Below are 15091 nucleotides of genomic sequence, written 5' to 3' on the forward strand. Positions count from 1 at the left end.
CCGTGGGCCCACTGTACCGTTGCATCCTCTGTGTGTGTGTGTGTTCAAACATATATGTGCGTACCTGGGAGGTGAAGTCATGCTGCTGGAGCTGGCGTCCCTCCCTCAGGTCCCATGAGCGGACAGTGTTGTCCAGACCTCCGGTCCATAGCTTGGTCCCATCATGGGAGATGTCAATACAGCTGGCTCCGTCCGTGTGGCCCTGGAACTGCCTACAACACCCAACAAACACCGTGGACTTAGTCAAGTGATTCCACTCACATTTTGGACATTTCAATGTAAACCCACTCCAATCATTACTGCTAAAATCATATGGGTAGTAGAACATCCCTCCCAGCCTCCAAGCAGTCATCTACTCTATGAGGATGGATCAGTCACCTGACCAGGGTCTGGTTGTGCAGGTCCCAGACCGCGATGTTCCCATCACTGCAGCAGGAGAAGCAGACTTTGGCGTCGGGGGAGATGGCCAGTGCGTAGCAGGCGGGGGCGGAGGAGGTGAGCTCCGCCTTGATACGTGGCGTCGGAGAGGCCAGGTCCCAGATGGTCAGCGTGCTGGCCTCACCACCCACAATCAGGGTGCGGCCATCAGGGAGGAGCTTACAGGAGCGGATGTAGTTGTCCCTGTTCTGGAGACAGAGGGAGCCAGTTAAGATTTGGGCTTCAGACAGTTATCGTGATAATAGGAGGTATCGTGAGAGACACAAATGTATTGCTAAATATTGCTATACTGTTGGAGCTAGGAACACAACCATTTCACTACACCCGCATTAACATCTGCTAAATATTGTATGAGACCAATAAAATGTGATTTGATTTAAAAGCAGGTGTGGCGACAAAGGCAAGTATGGCGACTCCAACCCCATTGGATGAATTGAACGGATGTGGGTGGAGCAGTATCTTCATAGGGATGCTGGTTGTGGCCCCAGCGAGAGCCGTGGCCCCAGCGAGAGCCGTGGCCCCAGCGAGAGCCGTGGCCCCAGCGAGAGCCGTGGCCCCAGCGAGGGCCGTGGCCCCAGCGAGGGCCGTGGCCCCAGCGAGGGCAGTGTGCCGGTTTCTTCTTTTTTCTCATCTTATTCAGCTGTTAAAATGCACCTGCAACAAAGACAGCTCAGATGTGAGTGCCTTTTGAAGCAGGTATGACGATAAAAGCATCACAGAGTGTGTTTGAGTGTGGCTTCCCTCAGCTGTGGTGTGTGGAGCGAGACTCATTTTCAGCTTTAACAAGGGCAGAAGAGTGTTAGCTGGACTGGGTCCATGAGGCGGGTGATGTGAATGACAGATCAATAGAGGGCCGGGGCTCTCAGATGAATTAAACAGCTTGCTGATGACTATATAAGACCTGGTCACAAAGCCAGCACTCTCCCTCTTCCCTCTGCTCCTTCCCCCTCTCTCTAGAATCATGTAGTAACCAAAAAAGAAAAACCATTGAATGAGTAGGTGTCCCCAAACATTAGACTGGTATTGTATATCCAGATTTTCTAAAACAAAAATGGCTCCTTACCAGGCAGTCCAGTTGGGACACGGGGCTCTTGCTGCCCGGCTGGCTGATGTCCCAGATCTTGACGCAGCCCTTGCCGCCGGTGTAGACGTGGCGCGTGGGGTTGCTGATGGTGACGGCGCACACCACCTCGCCGTGGCTCAGCGTGTTGATCTGGCGGGCGTGGCGTGGGATGCCCGGGCCTATGAGAGCGTCCGGGGGAAAGGGCACCGGCTGCATCTGGCCGTCGGCGCTCACATGAAAGGAGTAGGCACTGCCGTGGGGAGAAAGGGCAGTTGTTTTGAGTCAAAATGAAACCTGGAACCAAAAGGTTGGACTTGACCTGTGATGTTCAGGCTCTCGTGATGAACAGTTCAAACAAAGAGTGGGTTTGGAGACTTACGGTTTTCCTCCAGAGATGGACGTGAGGCTGGCTTGCAGGCCTGGTCTCATGTGGGAGTGAGGGTCAAACCCCGCCTGGGGAAACAGCACAGACAGACAGTTAGCATGTTAACACCATAGCCTAACAAACAGTGGAAAGCCTATCCATGCAGCCAACTAGGCTAAGCTAAATGTTCAAACAGGAAACTTAGCATCACTGCTTCTGTAGCGTCAAATAAGGTAGCATCAAATAAGGCAGAGGTACTCAAGTATTATTTGAGAAGGTCCGATCACACAAATGTCCTATGTGGCAAACCCCCACCTCGCAACCCAACGCTACCCAAAACTATTCACACCATTCTTGCTGGCAGAGAGATAGTTTTGCAGTTTTAAGTAAAAATTTTCGCAATTCTATACATGTTGCATTGGGCAGAGATTTTTGTTGCTGTTTTAAAGCTAATTTCCTGCAATTGTAGGTGTTTTTCCAGGTCTTGTGTGCGTTTAGAAACTAGGTGGTTTGAGCCCTGGACGCTGACAGCCGTGGTATATCAGACCGTATACAACGGTTATGACAAAACATTTATTTTTACCGCTCCAATTACGTTGGTAACCAGTTTCTAATAGCAATAAGGCACCTCGGGGGTTTGTGATATATGGCCAATATACCACGGCTAAGGGCTGTATCCAGGCACTCCGCGTTGCGTCGTTCATAAGAACAGCCCTTAGCCGTGGTATATTGGCCACATACCACACCCTCTTGGGTCTTATTGCTTAATTATACGATACTAGGGGTCGAAGCCTGACCTAGTTCAGTAGTACTAGTAGAGACCCGCGGTCTGTATTGAACCAGTTATGAGTATGGGGGACATAAGGGGTATTCTTACTATCATTTCATTCAGTGCTGTGGATTCTACATTCCTTTAAAGGCAGAGCCTTTGCCCAGGTTTGTGGTAACGGTGTAAAGGGGAGCTTTACACAAAATCCCACTTGCTAATGCTATTGAGAGCCTGGGAGATTTCCACACACAGAGAAGTGTTTTGACAGAGTTGTTATTTTCCCCTCCCTTGTAGCACCAGACATCAAAGAAGTGGAGTTAGCTAACTCCAATGTTGCTATTACCTAACACTTTACACAGAGAGCAGAGAAAAAATGATACGCATTTCTAAAGAAATATTGAAAAAGTGAATTATTGAAATAGGAAGTTCATTGTAAATTGGCTGCTAGTCATATTAAGTCTTTTAGCTGACAGCCGTGTTGGCTAACTCAACGGTAGCGCTGCTGAGACATGTAATATATAGTGAGAAGTGAGTCTGATGTACATTTGCATGTGTGTGTGTGTTTGAGTGAACACCTTTTCTTTCCTCTTCCTGTGTTGTATTAGTAACTGTAGCCCGTGTAACCGTGTTGTATTAGTAACTGTAGCCCGTGTAACCGTGTTGTATTAGTAACTGTAGCCCGTGTAACCGTGTTGTATTAGTAACTGTAGCCCGTGTAACCGTGTTGTATTAGTAACTGTAGCCCGTGTAACCGTGTTGTATTAGTAACTGTAGCCCGTGTAACCGTGTTGTATTAGTAACTGTAGCCCGTGTAACCGTGTTGTATTAGTAACTGTAGCCCGTGTAACCGTGTTGTATTAGTAACTGTAGCCCGTGTAACCGTGTTGTATTAGTAACTGTAGCCCGTGTAACCGTGTTGTATTAGTAACTGTAGCCCGTGTAACCGTGTTGTATTAGTAACTGTAGCCCGTGTAACTGTGTTGTATTAGTAACTGTAGCCCGTGTAACTGTGTTGTATTAGTAACTGTAGCCTGTATATAGGGCTGAGGGGCTGAATGTGAGTATGTGGCTTCATGAGGTGGAGTTTTAGGGGAGCGTACCATGGGCGAGCGTCCGTACGCAGCAGCAGCCACACTCATCTGGGGGGAGATGTGGAGGCCGGCGTAGACCCCGGGGCTGGTCAGGGAGCCGTTCATCTCATGGTGGCCCATCATGGCGAAGGGCGTGGCGTAGGAGCCAGCTATGGACAAAGGGGTACGCAGGGCTGGAGCTGCTAGAGAGAGGGAGGAGAGAGAGACGGTAAGGACAACTGATTCTGTCATAGGCAAATGGGCAGACCTACAAGGAAGTTATTTTCGTGTTAATCCATTTGTGGTTAGAGGGCGAGTGTGTTTGTATACATGTGGGTATGAGTGTGTATGTGTGTGAGGACTTACCCAGTGCCTCCATGCCCGAGGGCTTGCCCATGATGGGCCGTAGACCAGGGGTGGTGCTGGTGCCTGGTGTGGGGGCATCGTTACGAGGTGTGGGGGTGTTAGACTTTAGGCCCGGCGTGGATGACTTATCATTCTGACAGAGAGAGACTAGATGTGATTAATGTTGCTTTATTCCAGCGTGTTCCATTGTTATTCTAAATGATGCCAATCACAAAGCAATAGAACCCGCCCAACCAGATCACTGGCAACCCGCCCAACCAGATCACTGGCAACCCGCCCAACCAGATCACTGGCAACCCGCCCAACCAGATCACTGGCAACCCGCCCAACCAGATCACTGGCAACCCGCCCAACCAGATCACTGGCAACCCGCCCAACCAGATCACTGGCAACCCGCCCAACCAGATCACTGGCAACCCGCCCAACCAGATCACTGGCAACCCGCCCAACCAGATCACTGGCAACCCGCCCAACCAGATCACTGGCAACCCGCCCAACCAGATCACTGGCAACCCGCCCAACCAGATCACTGGCAACCCGCCCAACCAGATCACTGGCAACCCGCCCAACCAGATCACTGGCAACCCGCCCAACCAGATCACTGGCAACCCGCCCAACCAGATCACTGGCAACCCGCCCAACTAGATCACTGGCAACCCGCCCAACTAGATCACTGGCAACCCTCTCATGTATGAGAGAGACGGGGAGAGAGAGGGACAAATAGAACATGTATGAGAGAGACGGAGAGAGAGAGGGACAAATAGAACATGTATGAGAGAGACAGGGAGAGAGAGGGACAAATAGAACATGTATGAGAGAGACGGGGAGAGAGAGGGACAAATAGAACATGTATGAGAGAGACAGGGAGAGAGAGGGACAAATAGAACATGTATGAGAGAGACGGAGAGAGAGAGGGACAAATAGAACATGTATGAGAGAGACGGAGAGAGAGAGGGACAAATAGAACATGTATGAGAGAGACGGAGAGAGAGAGGGACAAATAGAACATGTATGAGAGAGACAGGGAGAGAGAGGGACAAATAGAACATGTATGAGAGAGACGTAGAGAGAGAGGGACAAATAGAACATGTATGAGAGAGACGGGGAGAGAGAGGGACAAATAGAACATGTATGAGAGAGACGGGGAGAGAGAGGGACAAATAGAACATGTATGAGAGAGACGGGGAGAGAGAGGGACAAATAGAACATGTATGAGAGAGACGTAGAGAGAGAGGGACAAATAGAACATGTATGAGAGAGACGGAGAGAGAGAGACAAATAGAACATGTATGAGAGAGACGGGGAGAGAGAGGGACAAATAGAACATGTATGAGAGAGACGGGGAGAGAGAGGGACAAATAGAACATGTATGAGAGAGACGGGGAGAGAGAGGGACAAATAGAACATGTATGAGAGAGACAGGGAGAGAGAGGGACAAATAGAACATGTATGAGAGAGACGTGAGAGAGAGGGACAAATAGAACATGTATGAGAGAGACGGGGAGAGAGAGGGACAAATAGAACATGTATGAGAGAGACGGGGAGAGAGGGACAAATAGAACATGTATGAGAGAGACGGGGAGAGAGAGGGACAAATAGAACATGTATGAGAGAGACGGGGAGAGAGAGGGACAAATAGAACATGTATGAGAGAGACGGGGAGAGAGAGGGACAAATAGAACATGTATGAGAGAGACGGGGAGAGAGAGGGACAAATAGAACATGTATGAGAGAGACGGAGAGAGAGAGGGACAAATAGAACATGTATGAGAGAGACAGGGAGAGAGAGGGACAAATAGAACATGTATGAGAGAGACGGGGAGAGAGAGGGACAAATAGAACATGTATGAGAGAGACGGGGAGAGAGAGGGACAAATAGAACATGTATGAGAGAGACCGGGAGAGAGAGGGACAAATAGAACATGTATGAGAGAGACGGAGAGAGAGAGGGACAAATAGAACATGTATGAGAGAGACGGGGAGAGAGAGGGACAAATAGAAACCAAAGACCAAATCCCAAAATAACAACCACTTTCCCCCAAAATCAAGTGACAATTTGAGTGGTGAGCTGAATATAATCCAATCTACTAGTGCCAGTTCATTAGAACCCTGTGGAGCCACATAAAACTCTATTAGAGACTGGCCTGTCAGAGCCCTAACATCCAAGATGGTGGTCCTTCTTTAGCCCTCATTTCCCTTTAATCTGCACCCCTCCACCCCACCCCCGGACAGAAACATGAGTCCTGACTAGTTAAGCACATTACCACAGCCAAGGAGATAGGACTGGTGAGGGAGGGAGATCTCTGTAGTTTGCTCCCTGACTAGACCAGTAATTAAGCACATTGACAAGGGGCCTGGTATGGGAAGGAGGGATGGGAGAGAGAGAGATGGAGGGTGGGACAGAGCAATCTCCCTGTCATTGCCCCGGTTTATTTACGATCCGGGGCTGGGAAAGCAATGAACATTTATTCTGCCTGCCATAAAGGATATTGAAAGGAGCAGAGCACTGCGTGTCTCCTGTGTGCCTCATCTCCAACCCCCAACCCTCCTTCAGCAGTTTAATAGCTACACTTCCTCCCATGGATGAGCCCCTCACACTCACCCCTTGTCTATTGTTTCCCCCTACCCCCTCCTTTCCCGTTTCTCACACACACACACTCACGTGGGCGTGGTCCTTGGCTTTGGAGGAGGGCGTGCTGCCGGAGGAGGCCACGGAGGCGGGGCTGTTGGGGGCGTCCTTCTTTAGGGCCCGTGATTTGTCCAGACCGTTTTCTGGAGGAGAATGGGCAGGGCTCGCCCTGGGAGTGGCTGGGTCCTAGAGAGAGAGATCAAGAGAAAAATGATGAGGGAGAGGAAGAGAGCGAGAGAATGAGTAAATGGAGGAGTGGAAACACGCTGGAACATGTACATGAAGGTCAAACAAACCCAGGCCACATGTGCACACACACACACACACACTTTGTTTGTCCTCTGTCTCCGTCACCCTAGGGGTTCCATCCAGGTTTCTTCGTATAAGCATGTCTCCGTACAAATAAAGCTTTTATTTGGTACACATACACATAAGTGGATGTTATACACAACCACACAGTTCTGTTTCCTTCTTTATTTTAGGGGCCGTTTCCCTGGTGACCTTAGTGAGGGTGTGACAGCTGTTAAGGTCTCTGTCAGCTCTGGTTCCTCAACAAAGACACCAGTGTTCAGTCACTAGCTACCAGAGAGACGGGGTGGAATGTGGCTCTGCAACTCAACCACACTAACATACCAACACACTCATACATGTGTCCACTCAAACACAAACATGCAAGCGACCAGCTGCTCTTACCTCATTGGACACATCCACGACGAGGTCGTCACTTTTGTCTCCATCGCTATCCTGTTGAGAGACAGTGTTAGACAGTGACCACACTTATATCAGTGTGTGAGAGCAGTACTTCTCCTGTTTAAAGGTGCTGACTGTATTATTTTTGTGTGTGTGTGTGTGTGCGTGCATGCGTGCGTGCGTGCGTGCGCTCCCACTCACGTATCTGCTCATAGTGTCCTTCTCCTCCACCTTGCGTTTCTTGGAGTCCATGCTGTAATCAGAGGAACTACGGTGTTTGTCGCTGGCTGCACGCAGGCTGTCCGACGGAGACACTGAGTTATTCTGGAACAACACGCAGACAGACGAGGAACCATGTCAGTCACAGGAGTCGTCCCACGTAACAAAACGTCTAGGAGAAATGTGCTCTGCTAGTTTAGGTCTTGAAGTGTGTCTTTGTGCTGTAGAGACAGACATCTTAGAGGGGAGAGCTGCCAGGCCACCGATGGGGCTTTACCAAAGTCCTTCAAACACACACCCCTTGACAGAGCTAAACCTCCCTCAGACTAGAGGATATTAGCTCAACACGCACCATAATGCATTAGTGAGGGACAGGGAGTGAGCCTGACTGAGTGAGCCCAGCAGACAAACTGCACAGACTCATCTTCTCCCAGGCCTTCCATTAACTGAGGCTGCTTACACACAACGCAAACAATGCAGAACTTGTTTTCCTGTCCTCCTCCTGCTATCCCTCCAAAACACACACACACACACACACACCAGAAAGGAAAACACCAGGTGAACAGTGGTTCTTTCTCCAGAGCTGCTGGGCTGAACGGATGACTGCTGGAGAGTGGGCTGGTGTGGTGAGTTCTGACCTCACACAGGTCGGCACCTTGCCAGGACCACTCAGTGGTTATACAGTACATAAACAAGTAGCGAGGGAGGGACAGGAAACTGCCTAAACCACAGGGATTGAATGACAGGAGAGGCTCAATGAGTGAGTGAGTGAGTGAGTGAGTGAGTGAGTGAGTGAGTGAGTGAGTGAGTGAGTGAGTGAGTGAGAGCACAGAAGGAACATTGACAAAGAGCAAACGGAAACGGCGAGAAAAAGTAGAGCAGGAAAGTTGTCGAAAAAGAGGGAGTGAAAGAAATAGAAGGCGGCAGCTGGCATCCAATGAGAGGCCAGTAGTGAGGCAGCTGGCATCCAATGAGAGGCCAGTAGTGAGGCAGCTGGCATCCAATGAGAGGCCAGTAGTGAGGCAGCTGGCATCCAATGAGGCCAGTAGTGAGGCAGCTGGCATCCAATGAGAGGCCAGTAGTGAGGCAGCTGGCATCCAATGAGAGGCCAGTAGTGAGGCACTGAGTTGAGCTCCCCACTTGTGGCCATGCTGGGCGGGGGGGGGGCTGGCACTGCCAGGGTGGCACTGGGTACTCTGGGCCCTCCATGCCAAGCCCACACACTCATCCAGCCTTTCATTACCCACAGAGACAGAGAGACTAAAGAGAGGACAAGAGCTGCCCATTTTAACCCCTCACCCATGTCCACTGAGAAAGAAGAAAGGAACGACAGCGAGAGTAAAGAAATAAAAGGAGAGAGAAAAGACGGGGCCTTGTGGTTGACAGACAGAACGAGAGAGAGGAGGAGGATGTGGTTGGGCAGCGTTGGGGTGCCCCCTTCAGAAGGGCTTTCTAGGCAACATGCCCTCGTCTTGGCTGCTGCACAAAGTAATCTGACTCCTCGTGACTCTAAGCCAAACCCTCCATTCTCCCCCTCCCTTTCCCCCCATCCCGGCTCTAAATATGTACATGAATGTTGCCATTGTGGCTCCAAAATGCGCAGCTTCTCTTTTGGAGAGGATAAAAGGAGAGAGACAAATAGAGGTGGATTGGCCTGAGGGGTTGAAAGAGGAGGGGTGGTGGGGTGGGTAACTAGCTAGCTACCTCCCAGGCCCCCCTCTCTCTGAGGTTGTGTGCGTTTTTGGTTTTATTATCCTTGTGGATATCAGCAGTCCTTAAGGTGTCAGCATGCTTCAGTTCGGCTGGTGGAGAGCTGAAGTCCTTAAGGTGTCAGCATGCTTCAGTTCGGCTGGTGGAGAGCTGAAGTCCTTAAGGTGTCAGCATGCTTCAGTTCGGCTGGTGGAGAGCTGAAGTCCTTAAGGTGTCAGCATGCTTCAGTTCGGCTGGTGGAGAGCTGAAGTCCTTAAGGTGTCAGCATGCTTCAGTTCGGCTGGTGGAGAGCTGAAGTCCTTAAGCTGTCAGCATGCTTCAGTTCGGCTGGTGGAGAGCTGAAGTCCTTAAGCTGTCAGCATGCTTCAGTTCGGCTGGTGGAGAGCTGAAGTCCTTAAGGTGTCAGCATGCTTCAGTTCGGCTGGTGGAGAGCTGAAGTCCTTAAGGTGTCAGCATGCTTCAGTTTGGCTGGTGGAGAGCTGAAGTCCTTAAGGTGTCAGCATGCTTCAGTTCGGCTGGTGGAGAGCTGAAGTCCTTAAGGTGTCAGCATGCTTCAGTTCGGCTGGTGGAGAGCTGAAGTCCTTAAGGTGTCAGCATGCTTCAGTTCGGCTGGTGGAGAGCTGAAGTCCTTAAGGTGTCAGCATGCTTCAGTTCGGCTGGTGGAGAGCTGAAGTCCTTAAGCTGTCAGCATGCTTCAGTTCGGCTGGTGGAGAGCTGAAGTCCTTAAGGTGTCAGCATGCTTCAGTTCGGCTGGTGGAGACCTGAAGTCCTTAAGGTGTCAGCATGCTTCAGTTCGGCTGGTGGAGAGCTGAAGTCGACTAGGTGAACCGGACAAGTGTGTTCGCATACTCCCTTAAAGACATTCCCTTAAAAAAAAAAACGGCAATAGTGCAGTTTGTCCATTTTGAGATGCCGTAGCCAGTATACACTTCCTCAAAAGTCAGAATTAAAAAAGTAATTACATTACATTTTGACTTTTCTGCCAAGGAGATCTTAGTCACGCAATTTTACATGAACTATGTTTGGTGCATTATTTCTCAATGAAGAAATGTGCTATTGAGTCGTCTCTCATTGAACAACAACAAAGACTATTGAAGAATCCCTACCGTTGACCAATCACGGGCGAAGACGTCGGCTCCCAACTTTCCTTCGGCTCCCAACTGGCCTCGAGAAAAAAAATGTGCCCGAAAAGCCCCAACATTTTGTCATAGTATATGTATAAACTTATGTATAAACTCTTCTGGACTGTTCCGTCTGGGAAGCATGCGGACACCTTTACAAGGATAGTAAAAACAAGAACAATTCTGATAATTGGGGACATTTCGCCGGCCCCCACAAGGGAAAAGGCTATTTTAGGCTTATGGGTTAAGTTTAAGGTTAGAATTAGGTTTAGAGTAAATATCATTTTGAATGGAAATACATTGCTTGGTCCCAACAAGGATAGTAAAACAAATGTGTGTGTGTCTGTCTAATACACAGTGGCCTTTTAAGGCATGACTAACAGACTGGATAACCTCAGACGCCCCCTATCAGGTGACCTGAGACAACAGGACAGGAAGGGAGGAAGCGACAGAGGGAGATGAGGGAGGGGAGTAGAGTTAGCATTAGCACTGCTAATCGCAGGGGCCCAGTTTCGTTCCCTTCAGACATGACTGCACCCATTCACGCTGCCCAGTCATTGGGAACCCAATCCCTGCGTTGTCGCAGCCGCCACCGCGTCGCTATCCCTGGCTATCAGAGAGATTTAATCCAGTCTAATAAACAGAGGCTTTAACAAGAGAAGAAGCCCGGGGGAAGGAGGGAGGAAACTATTCACTATCTGTGTTCAGAAATATTTACTGGAAGTAGGCAGAGAGAGAGAGAGAAAGACAGAGACAGACAAAACGATTGAGTATGAACAAAGAAAGGAGAGAGAGAATGATTACAACAAACAGACAAAACGAAAAGGAGCGCATTAGAAAACAAAGAGGCAAAATAAGGCTGAGAGAAAGATGGAAGGAGTAAAAGGCAGAGAGGAGGGAGGAGGGGTGGATAGATGGGCTACAGTAAATCCTCTTAGGCGGAGAGACGAGAGTCAAAGTCTCTTTTAATTGTGATGAAATTATAGAGCGGGCTAATCCTCGCCTGGTGACTGGAGTCATTTTCCACCTGGATTAGATAGTGTAGAGGGGGAAGCAGCACCAGCTCTATCAGGCAGACTCGGCTCCCCCCATTCATTATTTGATTGCAGAACAGCTTATACCAGACAAAACGTGTGTGTTCTACTGCAGGGATCAGGAATTTTAAATTTCTAACAAGGCGTGGTGTTTAAAGTCTATGCAAAGTGCCTTAGTCACCAAACAGACTGGCTCAAAGTCAATGTCAAGGGAGGGCAAGGTGGTTGAGAGAGGGTGAGAAGGTGAGAGAGGGTGAGAGAGGGTGAGGTGGAGATGGGGGGGACCTCAGAAGAATAAAGGACAACTTACCGTGCTCGACTCTCGTTCTTTTACCAGAGGGATCGCCAGGGGGGAGTGAAAGGATGACAGGCCAAGAGGGAGAAAGTGAAAAGAAAGTTAGTACGAATGGCAACATGTATTGTGACTTAATGGGTCTGCATTCACAAGAAAAATACATTTTTAAATACTTTGGTTTCACATTCAGACAAGTTCATTTAATAAGTGTTTACAGCCACTGTGGTCTGAGAGTACATGGACATCAGGCCACACAACTCCTACTCAAACAAAATCAGCACAGAACCAAAATGGCTGTAATTTAGAGCCACAAATGCCCACTGAGCAGGGACAAAATGGCCGCAATATCAAACCACAATGCCAATTGTATGGATCCAAAATGGCCGCAATGCAAAGTGACACTGCCCATTGAGCAGAACCACCTAACTATCCACACCCTCAAGCGCCTCACCTCTGTGCTCCAGGTCGTGGTTGTTCTTCTCGTCCTTAACGGAGGGCAGGTGGGCCTGGCTGCCCAGGGCTCCCAGCGCCAGCAGACCGGAGCCCGCCACACCCGGGATGGGGGGTATGCCGGGGGGCTGCAGGCCCGAGGGGTGCGGGGGCATCTGGATGGGTGGCCCACCGTGGGCAGCGTGGGACAGGTGCTGAGCCTGGAGCTGCTGTTGCTGTTGGGGAAAAAGACATACGACAAGTGGGTCGGCTGGGAAGAGACCGGGGGACTGGATATACAACACATGGAGGGGGCTTAGTTCAGGTGGGCACAACGTTACAGAAACTCTCAGATAGAAATATGTACTGTCAAGAGCTGATGTCAATGCCACATTTCTATCTGCAGCGGTCTAAATGTGGCACCCCATTGGATAACAAGCCCTGGTACTGTGGTTCTCAAATCTCTTCTCCAGGAACCCCCAGACATTTCACTATTGTGTTTTAGCACAGAACTAGTTCACCTGATTTACCTAATCAAGGGCCTGATGATTAGTTGACAAGATAAATCAGGTGTGCTAGTTCTGGAATAGATCAAATACATTAACCGGCTGGGGGTCCCCAGAGGAGAGGTTTGGACCGGCTGGGGGTCCCCAGAGGAGAGGTTTGGACCGGCTGGGGGTCCCCAGAGGAGAGGTTTGGACCGGCTGGGGGTCCCCAGAGGAGAGGTTTGGACCGGCTGGGGGTCCCCAGAGGAGAGGTTTGGACCGGCTGGGGGTCCCCAGAGGAGAGGTTTGGACCGGCTGGGGGTCCCCGAGGAGAGGTTTGGACCGGCTGGGGTCCCCGAGGAGAGGTTTGGACCGGCTGGGGGTCCCCGAGGAGAGGTTTGGACCGGCTGGGGGTCCCCGAGGAGAGGTTTGGACCGGCTGGGGGTCCCCGAGGAGAGGTTTGGACCGGCTGGGGGTCCCCGAGGAGAGGTTTGGACCGGCTGGGGGTCCCCGAGGAGAGGTTTGGACCGGCTGGAGGTCCCCGAGGAGAGGTTTGGACCGGCTGGAGGTCCCCGAGGAGAGGTTTGGACCGGCTGGAGGTCCCCGAGGAGAGGTTTGGACCGGCTGGAGGTCCCCGAGGAGAGGTTTGGACCGGCTGGAGGTCCCCGAGGAGAGGTTTGGACCGGCTGGAGGTCCCCGAGGAGAGGTTTGGACCGGCTGGAGGTCCCCGAGGAGAGGTTTGGACCGGCTGGAGGTCCCCGAGGAGCGGTTTGGACCGGCTGGAGGTCCCCGAGGAGCGGTTTGGACCGGCTGGAGGTCCCCGAGGAGCGGTTTGGACCGGCTGGAGGTCCCCGAGGAGCGGTTTGGACCGGCTGGAGGTCCCCGAGGAGCGGTTTGGACCGGCTGGAGGTCCCCGAGGAGCGGTTTGGACCGGCTGGAGGTCCCCGAGGAGCGGTTTGGACCGGCTGGAGGTCCCCGAGGAGCGGTTTGGACCGGCTGGAGGTCCCCGAGGAGCGGTTTGGACCGGCTGGAGGTCCCCGAGGAGAGGTTTGGACCGGCTGGAGGTCCCCGAGGAGCGGTTTGGACCGGCTGGAGGTCCCCGAGGAGCGGTTTGGACCGGCTGGAGGTCCCCGAGGAGCGGTTTGGACCGGCTGGAGGTCCCCGAGGAGAGGTTTGGACCGGCTGGAGGTCCCCGAGGAGAGGTTTGGACCGGCTGGAGGTCCCCGAGGAGAGGTTTGGACCGGCTGGAGGTCCCCGAGGAGCGGTTTGGACCGGCTGGAGGTCCCCCGAGGAGCGGTTTGGACCGGCTGGAGGTCCCCGAGGAGCGGTTTGGACCGGCTGGAGGTCCCCGAGGAGCGGTTTGGACCGGCTGGAGGTCCCCGAGGAGCGGTTTGGACCGGCTGGAGGTCCCCGAGGAGCGGTTTGGACCGGCTGGAGGTCCCCGAGGAGCGGTTTGGACCGGCTGGAGGTCCCCGAGGAGCGGTTTGGACCGGCTGGAGGTCCCCGAGGAGCGGTTTGGACCGGCTGGAGGTCCCCGAGGAGCGGTTTGGACCGGCTGGAGGTCCCCGAGGAGCGGTTTGGACCGGCTGGAGGTCCCCGAGGAGCGGTTTGGACCGGCTGGAGGTCCCCGAGGAGCGGTTTGGACCGGCTGGAGGTCCCCGAGGAGCGGTTTGGACCGGCTGGAGGTCCCCGAGGAGCGGTTTGGACCGGCTGGAGGTCCCCGAGGAGCGGTTTGGACCGGCTGGAGGTCCCCGAGGAGCGGTTTGGACCGGCTGGAGGTCCCCGAGGAGCGGTTTGGACCGGCTGGAGGTCCCCGAGGAGAGGTTTGGACCGGCTGGAGGTCCCCGAGGAGAGGTTTGGACCGGCTGGAGGTCCCCGAGGAGAGGTTTGGACCGGCTGGAGGTCCCCGAGGAGAGGTTTGGACCGGCTGGAGGTCCCCGAGGAGAGGTTTGGACCGGCTGGAGGTCCCCGAGGAGAGGTTTGGACCGGCTGGAGGTCCCCGAGGAGAGGTTTGGACCGGCTGGAGGTCCCCGAGGAGAGGTTTGGACCGGCTGGAGGTCCCCGAGGAGAGGTTTGGACCGGCTGGAGGTCCCCGAGGAGAGGTTTGGACCGGCTGGAGGTCCCCGAGGAGAGGTTTGGACCGGCTGGAGGTCCCCGAGGAGAGGTTTGGACCGGCTGGAGGTCCCCGAGGAGAGGTTTGGACCGGCTGGAGGTCCATGAGGAGAGGTTTGGACCGGCTGGGGGTCCATGAGGAGAGGTTTGGACCGGCTGGAGGTCCATGAGGAGAGGTTTGGACCGGCTGGAGGTCCCCGAGGAGAGGTTTGAGAACCACTGTCCCAGTACATAAAGTTGTTAGTCTCCCTCCCCTCCCCAATAACAGTCCTAAACCATGGGAAGGAGGAAGGATTG

The 15091-nt window shown here is 52.5% G+C and overlaps 1 protein-coding gene across 9 annotated transcripts in view; it reads right to left on the reverse strand.

Moving 5' to 3' along the window:
• The window catches only part of LOC123730778 (transducin-like enhancer protein 3-B), a 56136-nt gene that overhangs the window by 5135 nt on the left and 35910 nt on the right, over nucleotides 1–15091 (reverse strand). For 3 of the 9 annotated variants that reach the window (XM_045708704.1, XM_045708701.1, XM_045708702.1), the window contains 11 exons: nucleotides 12220–12433; nucleotides 11784–11800; nucleotides 7591–7713; nucleotides 7393–7443; nucleotides 6733–6885; nucleotides 4071–4203; nucleotides 3735–3907; nucleotides 1881–1954; nucleotides 1502–1751; nucleotides 379–626; nucleotides 65–212 (listed from right to left, as the gene is read on the reverse strand). In XM_045708704.1, the coding sequence (XP_045564660.1) occupies nucleotides 65–212; nucleotides 379–626; nucleotides 1502–1751; nucleotides 1881–1954; nucleotides 3735–3907; nucleotides 4071–4203; nucleotides 6733–6885; nucleotides 7393–7443; nucleotides 7591–7713; nucleotides 11784–11800; nucleotides 12220–12433 (1584 nt within the window). Of the gene's footprint in view, nucleotides 1–64; nucleotides 213–378; nucleotides 627–1501; nucleotides 1752–1880; nucleotides 1955–3734; nucleotides 3908–4070; nucleotides 4204–6732; nucleotides 6886–7392; nucleotides 7444–7590; nucleotides 7714–11783; nucleotides 11846–12219; nucleotides 12434–15091 lie in introns of all 9 variants that reach the window. The other 6 variants (XM_045708700.1, XM_045708697.1, XM_045708698.1 and 3 more) reach the window with 3 other exon arrangements.

The sequence above is a fragment of the Salmo salar genome, chromosome ssa26 (assembly GCF_905237065.1).
Source record: "Salmo salar chromosome ssa26, Ssal_v3.1, whole genome shotgun sequence".
Classification (NCBI taxonomy): Eukaryota; Metazoa; Chordata; class Actinopteri; order Salmoniformes; family Salmonidae; genus Salmo; species Salmo salar.